At 39.3% G+C, this 26,145-nt stretch overlaps 1 protein-coding gene across 1 annotated transcript in view; it reads right to left on the reverse strand.

Annotated features, from left to right (window-relative positions):
• Nucleotides 1–2,375: 2,375 nt before the first annotated feature.
• nkd2b (NKD inhibitor of WNT signaling pathway 2b) overlaps nucleotides 2,376–26,145 on the reverse strand; it is a 44,445-nt gene continuing 20,675 nt past the window's right edge. The window contains exons 4-10 of the mRNA XM_038269545.1: nucleotides 9,618–9,678; nucleotides 8,449–8,576; nucleotides 6,482–6,577; nucleotides 6,210–6,351; nucleotides 5,304–5,361; nucleotides 5,089–5,216; nucleotides 2,376–3,702 (exon numbers count right to left, since the gene is read on the reverse strand). Coding sequence (XP_038125473.1) covers nucleotides 3,104–3,702; nucleotides 5,089–5,216; nucleotides 5,304–5,361; nucleotides 6,210–6,351; nucleotides 6,482–6,577; nucleotides 8,449–8,576; nucleotides 9,618–9,678 — 1,212 coding nt within the window. The 3' untranslated portion in view covers nucleotides 2,376–3,103. The remainder of the gene's footprint in view (nucleotides 3,703–5,088; nucleotides 5,217–5,303; nucleotides 5,362–6,209; nucleotides 6,352–6,481; nucleotides 6,578–8,448; nucleotides 8,577–9,617; nucleotides 9,679–26,145) is intronic.

Here is a 26,145-nt window from a genome sequence, read left to right on the forward strand (position 1 = left end):
CTGCACCAGGAGAAACTGCAAGCTCCATGCAGAAGGACCCTTGGTCTGGAATTGAACCCATAAACTTGTTGCTGCAAGGCAACAGTGCTACAAACTGCACCACCGTGCAGCCCTCAAAGCAACATCTCTAAAAAATAATTTGCTTTATTAAAAGGGCATAGTCACCTTATAGTAAATAACAATGGAACACAATGCTTAATAATTAGAAAAATAAGGTAATATTCACCAATGTTCCGTTCAGATCATTATTTCATTTTTTAGCCTAAATAGATTCCTGCACTGGGTGCCATGAGCTGAGATTAACAGACGTGAAATAATTACTGGCAGTACTGAGCCTGACCTTCCTGTATTCCCTTGAGATTGTAGTATGTAGTTTGTGTGATACAAAATTTGGCAAAAAAACGTTTCATTGGAATGAAAACAAATGAAACCCGCAATAATATTGTTGATGATCCCTGAATTTATCTTAATGGTGTTTGCACTTAGACAGTGGACTATGAAAAGCATTGCTGTGACTAGTATCCATATTAATTGAGAATTTTACTCACCCATCCATCAAATTTGCAGCAACATCCAAATGCCCCAGCAACTTTACTTCCTCTTCAGTGAACAACGCTTGAATAGTACCCAGGACTATTTGCGTCTCATTATTCTGAAAATCAAATATTTTTGTGTGATTTTTACACTTGGAATTTTCTTCTCTCTTTTTGCACCTCCGCTGGAAGGTACTAACCTGCTTAGACTCATTATTTCCTTGTTTACGGCTGCCTCTGGTCCTACAGTGTTGTTATTGTAAATATACACCGAAGGGCTTCATTTACTAAAAAAAATGAGCCAAAGAATAAAATGATAGACAATAATATTAAATAATACACCAGGACAGTTAACCAGAAAAAAAAAAGTATGCAACCGGACAAAGCTGTTATATAAATTTGAAAAGTAATATAACAATACTGTGTCCCTTTAAGTGAAATGCAGAACCAAGGAGTTATTTTTCGGCTTTGGAGACCCCAGATAAAGCAGATCAAAACTATGATCCTGTCTCAAAACGACCAAAGCTAAAAGTGCAATACCTTAATTTGAGGGTTAAAAACGAAGTTTAAAAAATGAAATGGATCCAAGGGACCAATCAGCTACAGGATCACTGGCCCCTGTCTACAACTGCCCAAGCCTCCTGTAACAGTTAGGGTTTAAACCTAGGACCTTTTCTAGTGCAAACTAATGTCACTGACCTGTCCTTTTAATATTTCATTGTATGTCTATTTGCTTTTACCATCTTATTCCTCATCTCCAACTGTGAAATGAGTTCCTTCATAGCTGATTGTCTCATTGTCCTGCTGTACAATAAAATCAATGCACCACCCTCTGAGCAGTATAATGTGGGTTGTTGCATTTTACAACAGACCTCCAGTCTACTTTGCAGGACATCCAAAGTCTCAAAGCATTACCAGCAGTCTGTACCCTCCCATTTACTTTAATTTATTCCAATGACATCACACAGTCCCAAAAACCTGGTTTATCATTTCTTTTACTCTTCTATAGTTAAACTACTATGCTCTGTCAAAGATAAAGCAGCAAATTTTACTGTTTTTAACCCAAAGTGTTAACATTCATTGTAATTTCCCTTGTTTGGCAAACTGTTATTTTTTGAATTTCCTCTGGACGTGTCACAAGTTTCCTTGAATAAAAAGCTTGATTACAGCTGCAAATGAACCTTCAGATTGTTAAGTTGACGATAAAACCAACTGTCTGGGTTAACTTGAGACAGACCATCTTAAAGGCTTGGGAAAATAAGTTTAGATGCCGTTAAGTGACTTTGTTTTATTTATACCCCTTTACAATGCAAATTGGTACTATCCTGTTTACAGGCAATTACATAAGTAGATTCTGTACTGGGGGGGGGGGGGGGGGGGTTAATGCTTCTTCTTAAAGTAATTTAATATTTTGTACAAAACTTCACCGTGGTAAAGAAATATTTCAATCTGAGGCTGAAGAAAGCACAAACTAGGAGTAGTTTAAAATAAAAATATGTTACTACAACTACAGCTTTTAATGGGAATTCTAAAAGCAGAATATCGACATCTAGTGGATCAATAATAGACGTTCCACAATCTAAATAGGAAACTCAAAGAAAAAAAAACATTTTATGTGAGACTAAAGGTTTGAGATGGACAGAAATAATTTTCCCCACATCTGTTGCTGCGACACCTGTATTAATTATTGTTTAATATACAGTGAATAAGATTAATAAAACCAAAGTGTCCCAGAAAACCAAGTTAGTACCAATACTGTTACCGAAGACAAAAAGTGAAAAGAATCACTCATTATAATAAATAGATCAAATAATTTCATGGAAAGGAAAAAAATCCCCTCTACATTCATAAAAAGGAACTACATAATGTTTATTAAAATATATAAAAAGACAAAATACATTTATGCACAATTATATCCATGATGAAATATGCATATAGAGTACAAATATTATACAGTAAAATGTGTTTACATATAAAGTTTTTTATTTTTATACATAGAGGAATATATTTTTGCATTAGAACTGGCAGTGGTGATTTTATGCTCCCCCCCTCCCACAACAAACCCAAACACGAAGCCCCAGGGCCAACACAATTCGTCCCACCTAGAAAGTGGGGCGTCTGTGAAAAGCTCTGGAGCAGCAGCACATTTACACCTGAGATCTGCATTTCTGGAAAAGTCTCACATGGAACAACTATTTAGACATATACCGTAGCTTCATAGGACTATAATTGAGGAAAGTGAATGACACAACAGAAGTCATCAAAGTTTCTTCTTTACTGGTTCCCTTAATAGATATGTGGTAGGAGTGCAGGGTTTCAAGTAGAACATCTAGAGAAAATACTGAAAAATATTAGGTCTGCTTTGTTTTGGGCTTTTGCTGCAATTGAACACCACCGTACTGCTAAGCAGACATCATCCCCATCAGACAACTTGGTTGCTTAGCACAGCTGTTCTCAGGATACTTCTGTAAAGTTTGCCAGAGGATTTAGCGTGCCGTATTTCCATTGGATGAGTCCTTCTAGTGTGGTTGGTCCTGTAATGGTCCAGTTTTCATTCGCATATTAAGCTGTCATGTTTGGTGGTAGTGGTGGTAGTGGTGGTGGTGATGGTGTTCATGGTGATGGTGATGCTCATGGCGCTGCACCATGGGAACCACAAGCCCTGGGCTCCCAGGAGGGCAAGACACCTGCTCCCTCTCCATGTTTGGCAGCACTGAGGGCTGCTGGTGGGACTGAGGAGTCAGAGGGGTTTTGGTCGGGGACAGGGAATCACGAGCTCTGGCCTTTAGCCGTTTGCTGTGGCTATGCTGCAAAGGGTGCTGGTGGTGACCTGAAGGTTGAGACTGGTGTGGTAAGTGGTACACATCCTGACCTCCCTGACCTGCAGCGCTGCCGCCATGCAGTATCGCTTGGCCGGGGGGGTGGTGGCCGTGGCATTTGCTGGATTTGCCTCCACCGTTATTCCCTCCACTTCCCTTGTAGGCACCTTTAGGGGATTTGAGGAACTGTGTGCCTTTGGCTCGAGGCTCTGAGGGGTTGTAGCTTTCACCGATGACCTGTGAACGACGGTGGTGGACAACCTGGTCTTCTGGCTCATGGGAACGAGAGCGACTCTGGCTTTGTGAGCTGCGAACATGAGACTCCTGAGTGGGATAGTCTGGGTTGGTTCCTGAAAGACACCACAGGTGAAGGCTATATAATGTCAAATTGTAAATTAACTATCTATCTTGATCTGTCTATCTATACCCATCAATCTGCAAAATATCTTTGGTAAAATCAAAAGTTACAACGATAAACCAAAAAAGTTGGCTGGTTGGAGTTTCAGTGCAAATAGCATCTGGAGTATGAATATTATGGACTATGCCAAATAAAAAATATGCAACAACATTTTAGTTCTGAATAAAGCTAAGGATGCATTGTATAAATTAACACCACGTAGTTTATATTAGTGATTATGGGAATTTAAAAAATGTGTTTAGTTTTATATAAGGCTAAAAAGGAATTGTTTTGCAGAGACCTTTCATCCAATTGCAATGATGGAAGGAAAATATGAACTACATTATTTAACATTTTGTAGTAAAACTAAGAAAAACTCTTATATTGTGAAAACAAAACATTATTTACAATACAAAAATGATTTAAAAATAACATAGCGATATAATGCCTTATTTTTCAAAGAGAAGGATTAAAGGTATAGTGGAGGATTATTGCGAATTTTTGAAAAGATCGGCCCTCAATACAAAAAAAGACACATGGACAACCCTGTACCCACTCCCGAGAGGGAATGCCTATAAAATGAGTGCGAGAGCATGCATAAGCCCATTTCTCCTCATACATGCTCTGTTTAGAAGTTGCTGTTTGCATCCCTCATACAAGCTTACTTTCCAAAAGAAGATTTGCTATTTTTCCACAATGTCAGACTCACCACCGGTAAGTGAAAATTGGGACGAGCACATAGGACGGCCGTACGTAAACATATCACCAGAATGATTGACAATTAGGAGGACCATTTATTTTGTTGATCCACCCTGAAAAAGAACATCCTCCACTATACCTTTAATGATTATTATTTTTTCTTTTAAGATATAGCTTCAGTTGAGCCTGTGTCTGACTTTGTGGCTTGAAAATTGCTGCCCACTGTAGGGATGTCTTATATAAATATCAGATATCAGTCCGATGTTAGCCAAAAAAAAAGAAATCACAATATATCAGCCTGCATCTAAAATCTCTGATATAAGCACGCTGATAGAAACACTCTATGTAACGCTCTATGTAACGCTCTATGTAACCTATTAGTTAATAATCTGTTGTTCTCATACGTTTTGTTATCGACTATAGTTCTCTTGTGAAAAGTCGTTTGAATGATACAGCTTGATGAAGCCTTTTCAAACATTCCACACTACAAAATAATTCATACAAGTTTTTAGAATCTGTGCTGATACAATATGCTGTCAATATCCATATCAGTGCATACTTAAAGCTGCATTATCTGTATTGTATAAGGAAACATCTACTATATACAGTATGTTTAATTGACAAACCAAAGTGAACTGACCTTCAAATCTGGACGTGTAGTTCTCAATGCCAGCCAGGTCCAGGTAGTGATTCCTCCTCTCTGTGTTCTCATCCACGCAGTAATGCTGGCCCTCAGCGGCTGGAGGCTCGCTGCTCTGAGCCTTACTACTGCAGAGCAGTAAATAAAAATCATCTTCGCTTTTACACTTTTTTTATGAGTGAAAACATCAGACAAGGTTTCAAATAAGGACTAACCTGAAGTAGGAGGAAAGACGCTTGTCAGACGAACGGCCCTCATCATGGTGACAGCGCTCTGAAAAGATTAAAGTTATAGTTGAATAATCAGTGGATTAACACGCCTGTTAAACTACTCACAATTAACTTTGGATACGTAATAATTAGGCCTAGATCATTGTATTTATTAAAATTTCCACAAAAAAGTATCAGATATCCAATTTTAAGTTCACATCTCAGCTGTGCGTAGAGAATTAATCCTCCAAACTGATCTGAAAGACTTCTCTAAAATGAATTTCCAAAAGAACTCTATGAAAATATCTTCAGATGTTTATTTAGAAAATCCATGAGTTTAAATTAAAAAATGTGTTACTTTTCCTCTATGTAACTCTATGTTTCCTCTATTTACTTCTTTTTTCTGCATCTGAACTAACTCAGATTGACTCCGGTTTAAAATCTATAATACTTAGACATCTTCATTCAAAACATGATTATCCTACACTTTTGTGGGATTTATAGATCTTTTATTAAAAAATATATATATATTAAAACAAGTCTTAATACTTTGGTATTTAAATGAGGTCTGTATAAAGAACCACAAACAGCTGGATAACTATGTCTGATATGATTTAAAGGCAAAACAAATTCTTTAAATGACAGTTTCTTCTGACTGGCTCCATTTTCTTTCCCCGTAGCTCAAAAATAAAGATACTGGAGAAAAAAATAAAATAAATAAGAGTACAATATAAACTTACGTAAAATAGTATGTATCTTTTTAGAAATGTTTGTTTTCATATTAGATTGCGGAATAAAGTATTCCTTAAAACACTTTCTCATTCTTGTGCAAACTTGGGGAAAAAATAAAATAAATAAAAACCCAGAATTTTAAAGGCTGAACAGGAAACAGTAGGTTTATTTTTCAGTCACCTGGTCCTGTATCTCTCCTGTGGCTCCTGGGCTCTGGAGTGACAGTCAGCTTCACACGCAGGGTCTTGCTCTTGTTATGACATGAGTGATTCACAGAAGCGTCCACCACATCGTAGATGGTGTGCATCAGACTTGACATGTCCTTTTGAGATCCGAAAAAAAAAAAACAATAGAACTTCAAAATTAAACTATAACCTCATAAATAGATGGTTTATTTAGTTTAGACACTGAGGTTTGGAAGCATTACAAAGACAACAACCCAGCCCACATACTTCTTTGGTGACTTTCCCACTGTTGTCAAAGTCATAAAGAGTGAAGATCCACTCCTGACGGTTGTCATCTTCCACAGAAACGTCACACTCCACATCCTGAAAATAAACAAAAACATTTATTCCACCTTGTTAAACACAAAAAATCCACCTGTAATCACTGTGATTACAGGTGCTGGTCATAAAATTAGAATATCATGAAAAAGTAGATTGATTTCAGTAATTCCATTTAAAAAGTGAAACTTGTATATTATATTCATACATTACATACAAACTCATATATTTCAGATGTTTATTTTGTTTAATTTTGATGATTACAAATGACAACAAATGAAAATCTCAAATTCATCATATCAGAAAATTAGAATATTGTGAAAAGGTTCAAAATTGATGGCCCCTGGTGCCACACTCTAATCAGCTAATTAACTCAAACCACCTGCAAAAGCCTTTAAATGGTCTTTCAGTCTAGTTCTATAGGCTACACAATCATGGGGAAGACTGCTGACTTGACAGTTGTCCAAAAGACGACCATCGACACCTTGCACAAGGAGGGCAAGACACAAAAGGTCATCGCTAAAGAGGCTGGCTGTTCACAGAGCTCAGTGTCCAAGCACATTAATAGAGAGGCGAAGGGAAGGAAAAGATGTGGTCGAAAAAAGTGTACAAGCAAGAGTGATAACCGCACCCTGGAGAGGATTGTGAAACAAAACCCATTCAAAAATGTGGGGGAGATTCACAAAGAGTGGACTGCAGCTGGAGTGAGTGCTTCAAGAACCACCACACACAGACGTATGAAAGACATGGGTTTCCGCTGTCGCATTCCTTGTGTCAAGCCACTCTTGAACCACAGACAGCGTCAGAAGCGTCTTGCCTGGGCTAAAGAGAAACAGGACTGGACTGCTGGTGAGTGGTCCAAAGTCATGTTCTCTGATGAAAGTAAATTTTGCATTTCCTTTGGAAATCAAAGTCCCAGAGTCTGGAGGAAAAGAAGAGAGGCACTTCATCCACGTTGCTTGAAGTCCAGTGTAAAGTTTCCACAGTCAGTGATGGTTTGGGGTGCCATGTCATCTGCTGGTGTTGGTCCATTGTGTTTTCTGAGGTCCAGGGTCAACGCAGCCACATACCAGGAAGTTTTAGAGCACTTCATGCTTCCTGCAGCTGACCAACTTTTTGGAGATGCAGATTTCATTTTCCAACAGGACTTGGCACCTGCACACAGTGCCAAAGCTACCAGTACCTGGTTGAAGGACCATGGTATCCCTGTTCTTAATTGGCCAGCAAACTCTCCTGACCTTAACCCCATAGAAAATCTATGGGGTATTGTGAAGAAGAAGATGCAATACACCAGACCCAACAATTCAGAAGAGCTAAAAGCCACTATTAGAGCAACCTGGGCTATCATAACACCTGAGCAGTGCCACAGACTGATCGACTCCATGCCACGCCGCATTGCTGCAGTAATACAGGCCAAAGGAGGCCCAACTAAATACTGAGTGCTGTACATGCTCATACTTTTCATGTTCATACTTTTCAGTTGGCCAACATTTCTATAAATCCTTTGTTTTTATTGGTCTTCAGTAATATTCTAATTTTCTGATATGATGAATTTGAGATTTTCATTTGTTGTCATTTGTAATCATCAAAATTAAACAAAATAAACATCTGAAATATATGAGTTTGTATGTAATGTATGAATATAATATACAAGTTTCACTTTTTAAATGGAATTACTGAAATCAATCTACTTTTTCATGATATTCTAATTTTATGACCAGCACCTGTATGCTCTCAAGGAATGCCAAGGGCAAGACACGTTTATGTTACAGACAGCAGGGGGCAGCAGACAACAGCTGCAAAGTTCTTTATAGGACAGGATTTTTAGACGGTAAATTAAAAAAAGAGAGCCAGAAATTTCCACATGAGAGCAAAGAGAAATAAAATAAAAACTACATATTGCTACTAGGGCTTACATTGACACTGATGCGTTTCTTTCCAGAGGTTTTAGAGGTGTCTTTGAGAGGGTCCTTCTCTCCATCCTCTGAGTGTATGTAATGCAGGTAGCTCTCACAGCCCTCTGCCTTCTCTTGGGGAAGAGCCACTGTTTAAGAAGGAGAAAGGGAACAAATCAATCAGAAAATAAAAACATCTTGTTTAATGCAAGAGGATCTTAGACCCTCCCAATAAAAAATCTGATACAGTGAGTTATTTTAACGTAAAGTGGTCCTCCTAATTGTCCTTTGTGCTCGTTTACAGTTAGCTGTCTTTTTCTGCACATGTGCACTTTCAGGCATATATATGTTTCAGGCAGTCATTGAAGCCCGCCTTTCTCACTGCAGTTCTTTGAAAATAGCAGATGGTCATAAGAGAAAAAGTGTCAAGGAAGTGTATGAGAAGAATAGAAAGGACTCAGAATAGAGAAACCAGACTAGAGTGTTTTTGGGAGATCCTTTCACGCCATGGTGTACACTGAAAGCACAGGTGGTGCTTCCAGGGAACTTTCCAGGGAAGATAAGTTTATTTATTTTGTAATTTGCATTATTAGTAGTTATACGGTAGCCACAGATCCTTGTTTACCCCACAAACATGTCCAAATTCCCACCGCAGCACACACCCATACAGGCAGGTCTTGATTTTTTTAATGTACCAGTAGTCTTATTTGCGGGGAAACTTTTTATATACAAATATGGAAGGAGTGAGATCCATCTGAGCGACCGTCTTATCATTGCATCCCTGCACCTGGAGAAATGGGCTTGTGCATGCTCTCACCCGCGTTTAATAAGCATTTTTAAAGTGGAGAGTCTTTTTTAAAAATAACTAAAATCCTCCAATATACCTTTGATTTGATCTTTTGGTCTGTAAATGTGGTGTCCAAAAACTTTAAAGCAGAACTATTATGAGAGCAACCTTATTAAGCAGTTATCAACATTCCCTCAAAAAGATTTTTGGAAGAACACCTAAATCAATCCTAATTGTACGATCAATGATTGATTGGCTGCGTCTGTAAGGCTTTTTATTTGTTTTCCAATAATCTCTTTAAGAGTTCAAGTGGTATTTTATACTAATCTCATCGAAAACAGACAAAAATATGATATTACCAACAACTGAGCAAGCTGTCAAACATCTCGTCTTCTCCACTTACCCTCTAGGGGACAGTGTTGGTCTATGAACTGCCCTTCCTTCAGCTCAGCATTTGGAAACTCCTGGGAAAAATGAAAAGAAATACACAGAGGATTGGGGGGTCAGAGATGAAAGTGAATCTACAGTTCAGACCACAGACACAGAGAAAACAAACAGTTCCAGCTAAAGCATTTCCTACTCAGATGAGCAGCAGAGGGCTCCAGGCTCCAGCATGGCCAAACACTTTGAACATCTGCATGCTTATTGTGTTTCACTGTCTGGGACGCAGCGAGCGCGGCCACAGCCAAGCTTTCAAGATTCCTTCGAGCCCTTCAAATGGATCCCTCACATCCATCAAAAAGCCCCCGATGCACTTCATCATCTGAGCTTCCTCTGCCTCTCACTCTCTCAGCCAACCTGTTTATTCTCATCTTCCATGACATGAGAGACCCACTGAGAAGCGTTTGATGGAAACCCAGAGTTTAGGAAAAAAAGTTCTGTTGTATTGCTTTTCTTTTTTCTTTTTTTTTTTTTTTTTTGTAGCTTGACTCTGAAAAGTTTGGCTTATGTGCAACAAGCCACAGAATGGCGTCTGGGTAGCGTTTATGTTGAATGCCAGATGGAAAAATGTCCTTGTAGATAGGATGAAACTCACTAATTACACCAGTGCAGACACAAAAGAGGGATGGAAAGGAAAAATAGTCGACTAACTCATATCTTACATGAAACTGGAGCGCAAAGCATTCTGCACATGGGCTAATTCAAAGGCACACAGAGAGAGATGCAACACACACACACTTGGGGCCTTTTCTAATTACAAGTGCATTGTGGAAACAATGAAAATTAAGTGCAGCACAGGCCCTAAACCACAAATATTTAAACAACAAATGATTCAACTTATTTACGTCATTCCCTGTTCCTCTAAGCTGCTCAGCAGGCTTTGAAATAAAATCGCACCAGTTTGAATCAAGGAGGCCCACTGAATTGAGACAAATAAAAAACAGACAGGGTGCTGGAAAACAAAAGAACTCCGTGTACCTTTTGACGGAGCCGGGGTTCGAGCGAGAACACCAACATCTGCATGTGTTTAGGTGAGGCGAGACCCCTCCCCGTTTACCCCCTCTGCCTCTCAGAATAATCAGAGCGCCAGGCCCTGCTGTGGTTCTGTTTAAAGACGCTGATTATTCTGGATTTCAGCATACCTCAGGACCTTAATCTGGTCGTGACCTTCAGAGCAAAATGGGAGGCTGTCTGATAAGTCTCAGAGGTCTGGGCCCGGATGGCCAATGGAGGCCCTGGGAGACGAACAGGAGGAAGGAGATAGGCAAAGTAGGGATAAAGGGGAAGAAGGAGGGAAGATCAGAGGAAGAAAGAGAAGGGAGCGAGGCTGATAAGAGGAGTGTGGCAGAGGAGGATGCAGTTGGCAGATACGACCAATCTGTTGGTTTCTTTAGACTCGTGAAGCTTAGTGGCAATGATGGGAGGCTGGGAGTAATGGAAGCAGTTTTCGTTTTAGTGTTTTGTTTTTTTCCATCATAAACAAGGATCCCTTAATCATAAAGGACACATTCTTGAAAGAAAAAGAAAGAAAATGTGTATTTATATACACAAAACACACAATATCCATCTTTTGTGGTTTCCCCTGACAAGTTGTTGTTTTCCTTCTGATCTGGAAGCTTTTATCCCCTCCCTTTTATCCTGCAGTCCCCCTAATGAAGGCCAGTATGTAAAGACTCAGAGGAACATCAAAAACAGCCATCGATTCCTCCTCCGCTCATTCCCATAAGGTATTGGAGCAAACGGTGAGCACGGCTAAATTAAAGACATTATCTTTTAAAGGTGGACAGATCACGTTTTTCCTGGCTGAAGAATATTCATTTCCAGAATTCTTTGATCATATCAGATTTCTTCTTATACACATCGTAAAACATAAATTAGGGGGAAAACACGCAGAAGGTTCTTAGATGGAGGCAGTGTTTTTTTTTATCCAACAGAAAATAAAGGAAATACTAGATTATTGCTCTTTATGCATCAGATTTACTGTAGCTTGATTTGAATGCCTTGTTTGCAAATGTAGGAAATGCAGAAGACGTCTTCAGGGTAAACACAATACTGAGGGAACCAGCAGGGCTTGTGCCGACCACATGTCCCTCTTCCAATGGCATGGGCCCCACCTCCATGCTCATTACATCCATTGGTGGAGCTAATGAGAAAGCAGCCTGGACCTAACCGCAGTCTGCAGTTTAACATCTAAACACATCTCCCTCCACATCGCCCACGGTGTTGGGATTAAATCTGCCCTCCACATGTGCAGTTCACTATTCACTCACAATAGCTTTCATTTATCACAATCAGATCATAAACATCTCTCCTGCCTTTATTTTTAGGTCAACCTCCTCTGTAGGTATCTTAGAAAGAAATATTTTTAAATCGAGGGTACAGCTTGAATTCCCTGAGAGTTAAGGTGAAAGAAACGTCTTAAATGTACATATGTTGAGAAAGAAACTTCAAGAAAAAGTTATCAGATCTCCATTAGCTGGAAGTATGCAGTGACAGCGTTCTGTGTAAACACACTGCTTCTGCAACGCCTAACTGTAAGAGAGAAAGAAAAATGTGTGATGTTTGTTCCTGTTTAATGCCGCCTTTCTGCCAAACTTCCCTAAAGCCTTCGTCTTCTGCCAGACTTTTATGTGGGATAGAGTAACCAGGGGAAGCTTTCATAGCTCCCTACCAGGTGACATCAGACATCCCCCAGCAGTCTACACACCCCCCTCACACCTCCACCACCCCCTGCCTGCCTGCCACCCATCCTCCCTCTAGAAAACACTGCACATCTTTGTTCTCACATCCCCTTCTCTGGCTCTCCCCACTAAAAATAAAGTGCTTGCACTTCTTTAGGGCCACGCTCCAGACCTTATGATGCAATTTAAAAAAATCGTGCTTTAAAAAACACGGGAGGCCGACATTAATATTGTTTACACACTTCCTCTGCCCTCGGGTGAGGAAATATGGCAGCTTGATCGGATGTCTCAACGCGTGTCGAAGTACAAACATATGCTGGAAACACGCAAAAAAAGGATGCAACTGTCCTCTGCCTGCGGTTTTGAATTTGTGGATCTTTTTTGTGCTCAGGGTTGAGCAGGAGTAATTGTTATTCTTGATACATTCTGTAAAATGTATGGGAATCTTTATGTTGCTCTAAGAAATCCAGGTCAAGAATCTAGGATATCTTGTATTTAATGTTAAATGGTGCATTAGGAGGTAAATGCTAGGAGGTTATTACATTTCACCGGGCGCCAGCGGGAAACGCCTCGAGACCACCAGCCAGGAGACCAGCATTACCCCTCAACCCCAATATGAACTGCAAATTATCCTGGTGTTTCCCATTTAAGAAAAATCAGGATCCAAATGTTATTACTACAAAGAAGGGAAGATTCGTTTGTAAACAAGCTGGATTTAGTCGCACATTCCTGAGATTAAAACTAGAGGGACGGGGGCCATTCAAAAATAAAAGCCCTCCATTCCAGCTGAAACCAACCTGGCCTCGACTCAAAACCAGATGTGAGCGGTTCAACTGGAAAGAGGCAGAGCAAAGGAGAAGGAGGGGGAAGGGGCTGATGCCTGAAACATTTTGGGGTCTGAAGAGAACGAAGGGAAGATTAACAATCTCTGGCAATTTCTGTCTTCTACTTATCAACCAATAAAGCGTATTGGAAACTGAAATCATTGAAATTCTGAGATTTACATGTCTTTGAATGCTAACCATTTCAAAATGAAAAACAAGGATAATTTTAAATATTATTAGATCTACTTTTTCTTAGGTTAAACTTTGGATCAATGCCTCAAACTTTCAGATATTTCCAGGCAATAATGTCCAATGTTTAAGCTGCTCTTTGAAAAGCTGTTACCTTGGGAGGCTGATTCAGCCGAAAAGTTTGTTTTAAATCAGTGAGCTGCTTGGGAAAAAAAATCAGAGCGAGCACGTTAATGAAAACATTATTTTCTTTGAAGTAATGTCAGTTATATCAGGGATTTTTTTTTTATTCTTTTTCTTTTATTTGACCAGTTTTGCCTGGATGAGATTACAGAGAAGTTTTGCATTTGCAATTTCGGGGAAAAAAAAGAAATTGGACTTTAGCAGATAACAGGAAGGCAGAATGTGTTATAAAGTTTTTGTGTCATCCTCTACTGCACAGAGAATATGCTTAGAATTGAAAGAAACTTCAAATTAAGTCTTTTCGATCATGTTGCCAATGTTTTAAATACCAATGCAATACTGTTCACACACAAACTCATGCCAGCTTTGCTTGAAAATTAATTAATAAATAAATTACATTCTCGAACAGAAAGGACGTATATGGATCCAGTATAGTCATTAAAAATGAATAATGACTTTACAATTTTCTAAATCTAACAGTTCATCTGACCTTTTCCCTTTAAAATATATAATTCCTTATAGCTGCTCTTTAACTAAAATGAATCTTGTGTTGTAAAAAAAAATAAACATGGGAAGGAGCTAATCTTCTAATACAGTAAAAAATCTTTTGGATTATATTGACTCAAATATCTCCTGAATGATTTTAAAGTGGAGGAATGAGCCATAGTCCTGACTTTATTTTGATAGAAAATCTGTGGAGGGAGCTAAAAAACAGGGATGGTGGCAAAAAGCTCAACCACAAAGAAGAAGGGTCAAAACAGGCCTACCAGATGTAACATGCAAAAATCTGCTAAGCAATTAAAAGATGGCTTCAATTTCTTTAAAGCCCAGGAAAGTCTTCTGCCAAGCAGTGAGAAGTAATATATAATTTTTGACCCTTCCTTTTTAATTTAAGGTAAATAAAAAAAGATATTTTATTTTTTAAAGTAGAATTCTTTATCAAGCCTATTATCTGTAGAAAAATGCCCTTCTAAATTTTCTATCAGAAACGCAGTTTCTTGGTTGAGTCATTTGCAATACAAATCTGCCACAGTTACTCAGAGCTTAACTGTGGTTCTTAAAGAGTATCAAATAAAATTGTAATCTCCAGTTCAATACTTGGCAAAAAGAGACAAATCAGTAACAAATCTCTGACTGAATCGCCTCTGGTTTAAAAATAAAGATACCTTTGGCCAAAATGTTAAAGTTAATACCTAAACTAACGAAATAGAAAAATCGCTTCCACAATTTTAAGCTGTTTAATATAAATCTGAAATGGGTTCTACTAGTTTAAGTAGTTTACATGCACATATTTAGATTTTTAACCCAAAATACAATTTGTACAAGTATTTCTTTGTACATAGTAAAATATTCTGTAGATACTTCTACATTTTCACCTGAGGTAATGAGATCAAGGCCATCCTGCCTTCTGATATAGCCTATGCTGTTTTAGATGGACTAGATATGGCCTTGTTTTGAGGACTGCAGGAACCTCTTTGAGGTCAAATAGGAGGCAGAGCCTCTCTCTTGGCAGAACATGAATCACTAAGGCGAAGCCTCTTCAGTCCTACTATAACAACAGCTGTGGTGAGAGATGAACATGCTTGTCTGTCTATGTAAGAGTAACGTGCTCACCGTTAAAAGTCAGCCGCTCCCCTTCAATCAGGGGAGGAATGAGCCTCCACTCTACTCTTTGTCCTGTCACTGATCTTTCTTTCACTTTGATTGTGACCTCCTGAAAGCCCTAAACAAAGATTAGCATCACTGGCTGACAGCCTTGCATCTGTCACCGCTGCTGTAATCAGCCTGCCTTCATTAAAATGGGCTTTGATAGGAGCCTGATGTAATGGGGCACAGGACCCAGCCCTCTGATGTCTCACATTCAGCTACCGAAGGACTCATGCCCTTCATACCAAAGACTCCATAAAACGCATCAATCTGGATGAGGCAAATGGATAAAGTTATGGCAGCATGCAAGATAAGTGATGCTTTTGATCAACTGCTATAAAGAGGAATCTCTGGATGTCTTTGATTGCTGGATTAATTTGAAGAAATGGCTTAACTAAGTATACAGATAGCCACACTGTTACCTTAAAATAAGACACATATGTGATGCATTTGATGAACCGCTCCTTCAAAAGATTGCTGACATGGTTTTATTTAAGTTTGACCAGTTATTTATTTTACATTTAGAGGCTAATTTATGAAAAAAATTAAGAAACAGATTACCTGAATTTCCATTATGGAAACAAGTGGATAATCCCATATATTGTTATTTATGAAATGCTTTATGTAGATGCCTGGATGTCCAGACAGTCAGAAAACAGTGAAATAAAGACAAAAACTTAGTTTGTCTGTTTGTTTTTCAAACTAAAGCCTCTCTCTTATTGAAATTACAATCTGCATTTGGGTCCCTTCCCATTGGTAAAAAAAAGCTTAGACTGACCCCCTGCTGGCAAGCTGCGGCTGAGAGTCTGGTGCCACCATTATGGTAGGTTAGCATTGATGATGCCACCAGTGTGGCAGAAATCAGGAAAATAAACAATAGAGAGCAACATGTAAGGAAACCAGGGCATAGTAAGTATGCTCTATTGTTTCAGTATATTATCTATCTGAATACCTCTCACCAGCGCTGCGCCACGTTTATCGAATGTAAGCAGTTGTTTCAGGTTGTTTGATCAGACGGGACTGGCGTGTGTGTTGACGTCCATATGTTGCTCTGAATGGTATCATCTAAGTTAATAGGTCGAGTCTGTTGTTCCCACTGCATGCCGATCAGAGCCAAGGCGATTTTAACACGCGTTGCTTACCCAGTCGTTTGGCTTGGGTAGAGCTGTTCCCACTGCCACTAAAAGTCAATTGTTCCCTGGTTTAAACTGGCTTTTCGGCCAGTGGGAAAGAGGTATAAGACTGACTTTAGATCACTGTCTGAAAAAAAAAGAAGTTATTTATTAATTTATCAATATGTACTGTGCAGTGCAAAACTTCTATCTTACCTAAACCTAAACAAATTGCTTCTATTTATTGTTTTTGATACACTTTAATTTTGAAGATTCAAGATATATCTCAATATTAGGCAAAAAAAATCTAGCTTAAATTCAAAATTAAAAATGCTTATTTTAAAAAAGCCTTGTTCTATGGGGTCATAGGAAACTCCTAATGACCGGTTATGGCAACTCTGGTGGCAACTACTGCCATCAAGCCATTTTTGTTGCATTGTAAGCAATTAAATTGTGTGTTTGCTGGTCTTCCTTGTCTTATTGCACAACCCATATGTCTTTAAAGTCAAGCATTGATAGGACAGGACTTTCTAGATATTTTAGCCTTCTTTGTGTTGTCTGACAGCTGGTATTCAAGTAATTTCTTCCCCCTGCATCTGTGGTACCAGGCTAGTGCAAAATTCCCAAAAAGAACAGCTATTCACAATTAATTGATGATTCAATGATGGAGGGGAACTGGTGTTTTCAAATGCATTCAGGTTGTTTTTATATATAAAAAATGTTTTGGGATCTGGAACAGTGTGAAAAAAACAATCAAGAAATTTGCAAGGGGCAAATAATTTTCCCTCTCTAAATTATATTTCTTTAGACAGTTTACACCTAAACAAGGCTTCTGTAGCACCACACCAGAAAAAAATCATCAAAATGAAAGAAAAGACATGGCTAACCAGTAAAGTGCACACACACAACATGACGACAAGAAAGGGGCGAGTGATGAGGCGATGGCATATCAAAGTCTGCATGGGACCCAAACAGGATGTTCCTCTTTTTCTGGCCTCCATGTGAAATTCTGTAAGCTCCGGCTTTGGCCCCCGGCTCTCAAGCCCAGCCAATGGGGAGTGCATCCAGGCCGATAAAGCTGAGGGGATTTGTTCCACATTCCACGGGCCCTTTAAACAACATAGAGGATGCCAGACTGCCAAGCTGTGGGTGAGGTGGCTAAAACCCAATCCTGTTATGGTCCAAAGGTAGTTACTTTCTGCACACAACCATCTGAGAATTTTCTGAAAGGGATCATATCGCATGTTGCCGCAGGTTTAGCATAAACCAACTTTTTAAACCGTCACGGTCAACAAGCTTTAGAAACTCTGCTTTGTCGACTTCCATATTGAAAAACAAAACCCTTCAGCATACCACTCTCACCTGTAAGACCGCTTTTTCTCTCTGCTGTAGTCAGTGTCAGGTTTCCTGGAGTTCGTCGAACTTTGAGATGTCAGTTATAATTGTTCTCACCTGTGAGATAACCCCTGACACCACAGTTTTCATTGCTCATTGTGTTGAGCTGCAAAAGATTTTAGTCAGGGCTTTGAAAAGCACCCGTGGTGGATCATAGGGGCGAGGCCCTGTGGTTGGAGGGAGCTAGAGGCGTTACATGGCTCCTGCGGGTGACTGAGAAATGTAAACAAACCATGTTGGGGACGGACAGCTGCACGTCAGTAAAGCAGAGCAGCGACAAGTCTTAGAATTTACATGGAGCGCAGTCTATCACCCATCTTATCTTGCGTACCCTCTCGACAATGACTGACAGGGTCAAGTGGGTCATTTTCAACCCATCATTATGGGTGAGTGTTAGGCAAAGTTTAGTAGACAACACCTTTTCAACAACTTTACCTTTAGTTTTTTTACTTCGCCTTTAAAATAAGAAGTCAGTTTTCTCTTTGAAGGGGGAAAATAATAGGAACGTTTATGAGCATAAAGCAGGAAATTGGTGATGATAACTTGCCAAAAATAATATGCAATATTATGGTTTAATGCGCTGTATGAATTCTATAGATCTATACTTTAGAAACAAGTAATTGAGAGCAAAATACAAATATACATAATTTCATGTCCCTACTTTGAGTAAAACTAGGAGTGTTTGATGTTGATCAGATATTCAGTAGTTATTGTCAAATAGGCAGTTATACTATAATTAATAAAAAAACACTATGTGGCATAGAAAAAAATTATAAAACTGACCCATTTTTTTCCTAGAGGTATATGACTATAGGAACCAATAAGTCATTGTTTCTTAAAATAAGTGGTGATTTGTTCTTGAATTGAGGAGGTTAGTGAGACACTTCGCAGGTGGAACGAGACAATTTACATTCCAAATAACAAAAAAACAATTGCATTATCTTGTTCAAGTCCATTTTATCTAATAATCTTATTTTAAGAGTAGATATACTCATTCCATTGGCAAATCATTATATTCACCTACTCAAGTTAAGGGTAAATAAACTTGATGTAAGAATTTTTTACTTATTTCTAGATCGTTTTTACAGTGTTGTTTCTCTAAACCTCGAAAGATGTTGTCCAAGAATATATACTTTACCCTATTGCAGACTCTTTAAACACGAGAAGCAACTAAAAATCTATTAGCTACTCAGAAATGGTCACAGGGTGGTTTTTCAGTCAGGACCTATTTTGAATCCTGGTCAGCTGACCTAAATAACAAATCCATTTCTGATAGATTATTTAACCATACTGATTTGCAGTGTGTAAGCAATTTCTTTACTAGTGTAATGATGAAATTATAACTGGTTTAGTGGTGATTTTTGTACGAGACAGAGGTGTCGCTGGACACACACATTCAGGTTAATATTAAATCTTAGCAGATTACAATTTTACCTCTTATTCAAGACAGCTATACAAAAACATGTATGCTTTTTTGTTTTGTTTTGTTTTTTTTCTCACAGCATGCATCAAAAAATCCTGGTCTGCTTTCCCATTTGTTCAGCTAGCTAACAACCACAACTATGGCTATTGTTAGGGGCTGAGCAATGTTTTTTAAATTCCAAAATATATGAGCTTTTGTTGCAAAGACATTTTGATGAGGACTGCCTAACTACTTGGTTCTTTGCTGCCAGGAAAAACCCGGCATACCATTTTGTCACATTTGACTGAAGCACTGGCCAGTGGTGAAATTGCTGAACATTCATGTGGTCACAAGCTACTCTTTGAATCATTATTTGCTCAAAAACGAATAACATATCATTGTTTTGTAAATATTTAACTTACCATGTTACATAAACAGTTTCATCTGCCCATGTATGTTCAACATTTAGTCTACTCACTTGAAAAGTATCCATGTTGCTAAAGGACCTTGGTCTGATTTCCTTAACATATCTTAAACAGGAGACGGACTTGTACAGGTTCAAAACCACAACTCTCCAGTCTACTAGTTACTGCTCCCTATGGGTAACAAATGTACGGAAGTGCGGATGCATATAAGTACCCACAAAAAAGGCAGCTTATACAGCCAAAACCAGTGAGCCACCAATGTAGCATTAACTCTCAACACATTCATCCAAGATTTATGGTGGAGAAACAGAAATGAATGACTGTTATAGTGTAATCTCCTTGAAGAAACTCAGGCCTGTAGAACAGAAGCAGCCAAAACACACAGTGGAGTTCAGGAGGATGCAGCACATGGAGCAAGCAGAGCCTCTAATAACTCATCTGCTATAGCCTAACTATATCCAACAACCTCTGCCAAAACCTCAGGTCCCCAGACACTGCTTGTTTGCATAAATGGTACTGTTCCTCTAAATTATGGAAATCTGAGGCTTGCGGCCATCCAGTTCAGGGTAAAAATGTCTCGGCTTTGTAGACTGTAGCATAGTTTTTGACATTAAATATCTAGAGTATGGTGTGAGGGGAAAAAAACAGTGTCTGACCTTTCAAAGCTTCTCTATACCTTTACTCTTACTTCTCTATGTGCTGTTCTACCTGACTGGCAGGTACTGCAGCCTCTTCAAGCCAACAGGCTTCGCCAGTCTTTCAGACCACTGGAACTCCAAACACTGGAGAAATAGGCTTAATTCCAAGCTGTGAAGTTCCTCACAGGCCTGGAACTGGACAGGGGGTCACCATAGGGTCAACACCAAGTGTTTTCCTGAGGAGTCCTATAAATTTGCCCCTGCTGAGCTCAGGAAGCACAGGAGACCTCTTTTTTGAACTAATGTGAAGGCAGTCGGGATATGCAGGATGGACCATGCAATGATTTTTTTCAGATGCAAATCCCCCATTAAACAGTGAGCAAACTGAAGAGGAACAGATGAAGGGGTTAAACAGATGGTGAGCCCTCGACCCCTCTGAAATCTGATTGCATCCCCCCCCAAACCCCTGGTGCACCTCCAGATGATAAACATGTCCTGAAAACAGGCAACTCCTGTTTAGTATTTGATACCAAGTTGTGTCATCGATTTTTTTTTATGGTTGGCATGACTTGGATTACTGAGAATTTACAAGCATGGCCTCCCCAGGCAATAAAATTCTATTTTTTTATTCCAAGTATTGTCTTTCTAACTGTCTTGAGATATTCCTTTCCCTTTAACCATTTGTTGTTCTTATTCAAATGTAGCTTAGTAGGTCCAATAGTTGTATTGCTGGTGAAAGACTGAAGGCTCAGTAACAAAAATCATTATTAAATTAAGCCCATTTCTTATGATGATCATTTTTAGGGGGGCCCGTGAACCAGTCCCTCCAGTAGAAAAGTATGCCATGGCATGATGCTGCCTCCACTGTGTTTCGTGCCTTGGATGGTGTTCTGAGATTTTTAAACTCTCAGCTACTTATTCTTAAAGTAATGATGGCTAAACTTTGGCCAAACAAGGATATTTTAGCAGCATCAAACCGGTCTCCAGAAACTGGGGTCTGATTGCATTGGCAGACTGTAAAATGGCTTTTTGTCATGCATTCGGGTTATTGTCTTCTTCAATTTTAATGGCCTCTCAGCTAATGCAGTTGCATAACTGGCCACTACAGACTATTGCTTAATACTGACACTACCTTTTGTAGCTAGTCTCTCAGTTATCTTTTTTATTGTGTTTTTGACTTTTTTTCTGGGGTCCTTTTCATAATAAAACACGTTAACCTCTTACAGAAAACCCCATTTCTTTCCTACAATAGCCAGACATTTTCATAGTCTTGCATACTTTGGTTAATGCAGCTACATGTGATACTTGAAGGTATGAAGATATACTCAAGAAAAAAATCAGATTTATGGAGGTAAACAATTATCTTCCTGACAATTTGACTGTTTTTGTTTAATAATGTCACTCGGAAAGAAATGTTTAAGGTGTTACTTTAAAATACATGCCTTACACTATTCAAATTAAGTAAAATTAGATTCATAAGCTTACAACGCTATGACACTTTCAACTGGGCTTTCCCAAATAGCTTAAAGGCATAGTGAAATAAATGTATATACATTACTGAATTTAAAGAAAGTAATAAAAACGCATATCTGCATCTTCAACCCAGCGCTCCAATGTGGGCTCTTCCAGTAACCTGACACACTAGCTGTGGGTCTGAAACACTGTTCCCCAGTGTGAAATTCTGAAACGTAATTCATCCATGGCGCAAGCAGAGATCAAAAGGCTACGGCGCAGAGGGCAGCTCATCTCAGCTCCACCTCCAGCTGCAGTTCAGCTTTTTGCAGCAGAGCGAGTAGTAAAAACAGCGGCTTTGGCAGCTATAATCATGAAAACCAAGAATATGCGTCTGGGAATAAGTTCAGGGTTGAACTGTGGGTTGCAATATTTTTATGTTGGTTTCCTTCTGGACTCTATCTTATCTCTTGCACAAAGGAAAAGCCTAACAGAGCCCCAACGCAGAGTATCTCTGAGTGGTCCACTTGTGGGACACTTGACGTCTGATAAAAAGTTCTTAAAGAAGGATTTAGGCTTCAAAAAAAGCAGAGAGTGCTGATGTGCAGCAAGACCATAAACGTTATAAGATAATCAGGTGCTACCAGGAGTTCTCAAAGCAGAGCATGTTACAGCAGGGGTAAAAGTTCAAATACTCTGATACACTGGCATCTTTGAAGTGATAGGATCAGCCAGGCCCCTATAAACACTAAGAGGTAGGTGCCTCTTATAAAGAAAAAACCTTCTAAACAACAATACAAGTGAATTTTGCTGTCATAAGGAAAAGGTTTCAACTTAAAGAGGATTTTTCACCACAGTAACTTTCTTCTCTTTAAAATAAAGAAGTAAAGCCAAGCTTTAGAAGACAGCGTCCTTATTGGGATGTATCTCCTCTAACCATATGGTGTCTCTGAAAGGCTCCCAGTAAGGGGGGAAGGCATCTCAAGGAGAACCGCTGTTTATTTGAAATGAGCCTTTAGGTAAACATGTAACACGGCGCAAAGGGCCAGGTCAGCTTTTTGAAGTGGACGGGGCTCAGGAAAGAAATGGGAGGGTGGAAGAAAAGGGGCTGCCTTCAGAGGAAATGAGAACAGAGGCCTCTTTCAGGAGTGTTTCATCCTCTCCCTCCCTTCCTGTCACATATAGAAAGAACACAAAAGGTGTTGAGCTATATAGCCATCCCAGATTAAGAGAACTTCTTTCTTCTTAGCACAGCTGAAAAAACATTTAAATCATCCTGTAGCCCACCATGTATATCCTCTTCTACCGTAGAGGATACCAGTTTAGGGCTTTGATGGAGAGAACAGGTTTGTTTAACAAAACCTGTTCTAGCTTTTGCAGCCATACCCCAGTGGTGAGGAATGGTTTTGTGCCTAAGGAAGGCTCACTCTGGGCCGTTTGTAGAACTTGGGTCCAAACTTTGAAGCAGCTAGCCGAGTATTTCAACAGCTAACCACTGTCAGATGTAACTATATCATTTTATGAGCTGAGTAACAGCGATACCTACAAACGTACAAGGCATGGGGTCCTAAAGAGGGAAATGATCTGCTCAGAGCAGAACAGAGAGGATAACTCTTCAGGGGTCTGGGTTTGGTTGTCTTTGATATCCCACTCATGCAATGGCATCTTGAATATGAAGAGCAAGAAAATCTTTTCCCTTTTCTCTCATATTTCCATCTCTTAAGCTTATATTTAATATTAAAACAAGCCTGTATAGATAAACTTTTATCAAGCTGCTGACTATATAATGCAAGACTATGCAATAATCAGTGCAACTCTTCTGCATAATATAGTATATGTATATATATACACTATATTGCCAAAAGTATTTGCTCACCCATCCAAATTATTGGAATCAGGTGTTCCAATCACTTCCATGGCCACAGGTGTATAAATTCAAGCACCTAGGCATGCAGACTGTTTTTACAAACATTTGTGAAAGAATGGGTCGCTCTCAGGAGCTCAGTGAATTCCAGCGTGGAACTGTGATAGGATGCCACCTGTGCAACAAATCCAGTCGTGAAATTTCCTCGCTCCTAAATATTCCACAGTCAACTGTCAGCTGTATTATAAGAAAATGGAAGTGTTTGGGAACGACAGCAACTCAGCCACGAAGTGGTAGGCCACGTAAACTGACGGAGCGGGGTCAGCGGATGCTGACGCGCATAGTGCGAAGAGGTCGCCAACTTTCTGCAGAGTCAATCACTACAGACCTCCAAACTTCATGTGGCCTTCAGATTAGCTCAAGAACAGTGCGCAGAGAGCTTCATGGAATGGGTTTCCATGGTCGAGCAGCTGCATCCAAGCCATACATCACCAAGTGCAATGCAAAGCGTCGGATGCGGTGGTGTAAAGCACGCCGCCACTGGACTCTAGAGCAGTGGAGACGCGTTCTCTGGAGTGACGAATCGCGCTTCTCCATCTGGCAATCTGATGGACGGGTCTGGGTTTGGCGGTTGCCAGGAGAACGGTACTTGTCTGACTGCATTGTGCCAAGTGTAAAGTTTGGTGGAGGGGGGATTATGGTGTGGGGTTGTTTTTCAGGAGCTGGGCTTGGCCCCTTAGTTCCAGTGAAAGGAACTCTGAATGCTTCAGCATACCAAGACATTTTGGACAATTCCATGCTCCCAACTTTGTGGGAACAGTTTGGAGCTGGCCCCTTCCTCTTCCAACATGACTGTGCACCAGTGCACAAAGCAAGGTCCATAAAGACATGGATGACAGAGTCTGGTGTGGATGAACTTGACTGGCCTGCACAGAGTCCTGACCTCAACCCGATAGAACACCTTTGGGATGAATTAGAGCGGAGACTGAGAGCCAGGCCTTCTCGTCCAACATCAGTGTGCGACCTCACAAATGCGCTTCTGGAAGAATGGTCAAAAATTCCCATAAACACACTCCTAAACCTTGTGGACAGCCTTCCCAGAAGAGTTGAAGCTGTTCTAGCTGCAAAGGGTGGACCGACGTCATATTGAACCCTATGGATTAGGAACGGGATGTCACTTAAGCTCATATGTGAGTCAAGGCAGGTGAGCAAATACTTTTGGCAATATAGTGTATATATATATATATATATATATATATATATATATATATATATATATATATATATATATATATATATATATATATATATATATATATATATATATATATATATATATATATATATATATAAGAGAGAAGCTAAAATAAAAAGAGACAAAATAATTTGACTAAAACAGCAAAGCATAACAGCTTTGACTAACAATGGCAGGATCTCTCCACAGATCCCCTTTAGCTGACCTTTGTTTTCAGCGTACAGGAAACTATAATCTATCTGTGGTATGTCATGCTTTACAGATACTATCCACTAGGGTGATTTTTTCACTAACTTTCACATACTGATGATTAAAAAAAACAGCTGGGTAATGATGCATGGATTTCTATTGTAGGCTTTTAAACATCTGTTTTAAAGGCACGTTAAGGACAAAACCAGCAAATTCTGCTTTGTTTCTAGTTCACTTGTGGATAAAATTTAAGAACTCCCACCAGTTCTGGTATCAAAACACACCTTATTGGATAGGTTCTGATGCATCCAGATTGCATTAAATTTCAATTCAGTTTCTTTATGTAGCATCAACTCACAACACATCAACTCAAGTTACTTTACAGATCTGTCAAAAACACTTTTACTCTTTAATATTTCTTCATTGATCACACTCATTGTCCCTTTCATAGACTGAACTGTGACAAAGCACTGTACACATAATGGATATGCAGTTTTTTTTTTTTATCAAGTGAAGTAACTGTTTGAAAGGATCAAAAATGTATTTGATTAATATATTAATATTATATATCATAATATCCAACCAAGATCCTGTTAGTACAAGAACATTTTAAACACTTTCTATAGTTTTTAAAACTGACATTTGCTGTGTAGAGAGTCCTTTCCATAGGTTTGGTGTCCTACACTGAAAGTCTCCATTCCCCTCCAGCTTTAGCTGTATGCATGGAACTATATCAGGGGTCTGCAACCTTTCATATACAAAGATGTATTTTGACCGCTGCGAAAAACTTATTTAGAACCACAAAATAGGCTATTACATAACCTTTTAATGAAACACACCTATTATTTTTGTTAAACATATGAAATAGGAAATCTGTTGACATCTTAAAGGTATAGTGGAGGATGTTCTTTTTCCCGGGTGGATTATCAGAATAAGTGGTCCACCTAATTGTCAATCATTCCAGTGATATGTTTACATAAGGCCGTCCTACATGCTTGTCCCCAGTTAGCTATTTTTTTTCTGTGCATGCGCACCTTCAGGCGTATATATGTGGTGAGCTACCGTTAAATGCTTTGCGCAGAGCTCCTCTCGCAATAACAAAGACGGCGCAGGCACCACGCCGTGGAGGAATAGTTACATGACCAGCAGGGAGCAAAAAGCAGTGATCATCTATCTGAACAGTCAGTTAACTGAGTTTTCTATAAAGTCTTTTATATAGTCCTCGCTCTATATA

This window comes from Cyprinodon tularosa, unplaced genomic scaffold (assembly GCF_016077235.1).
Source record: "Cyprinodon tularosa strain WSP-4 unplaced genomic scaffold, ASM1607723v1 ctg73, whole genome shotgun sequence".
NCBI lineage: Eukaryota > Metazoa > Chordata > Actinopteri > Cyprinodontiformes > Cyprinodontidae > Cyprinodon > Cyprinodon tularosa.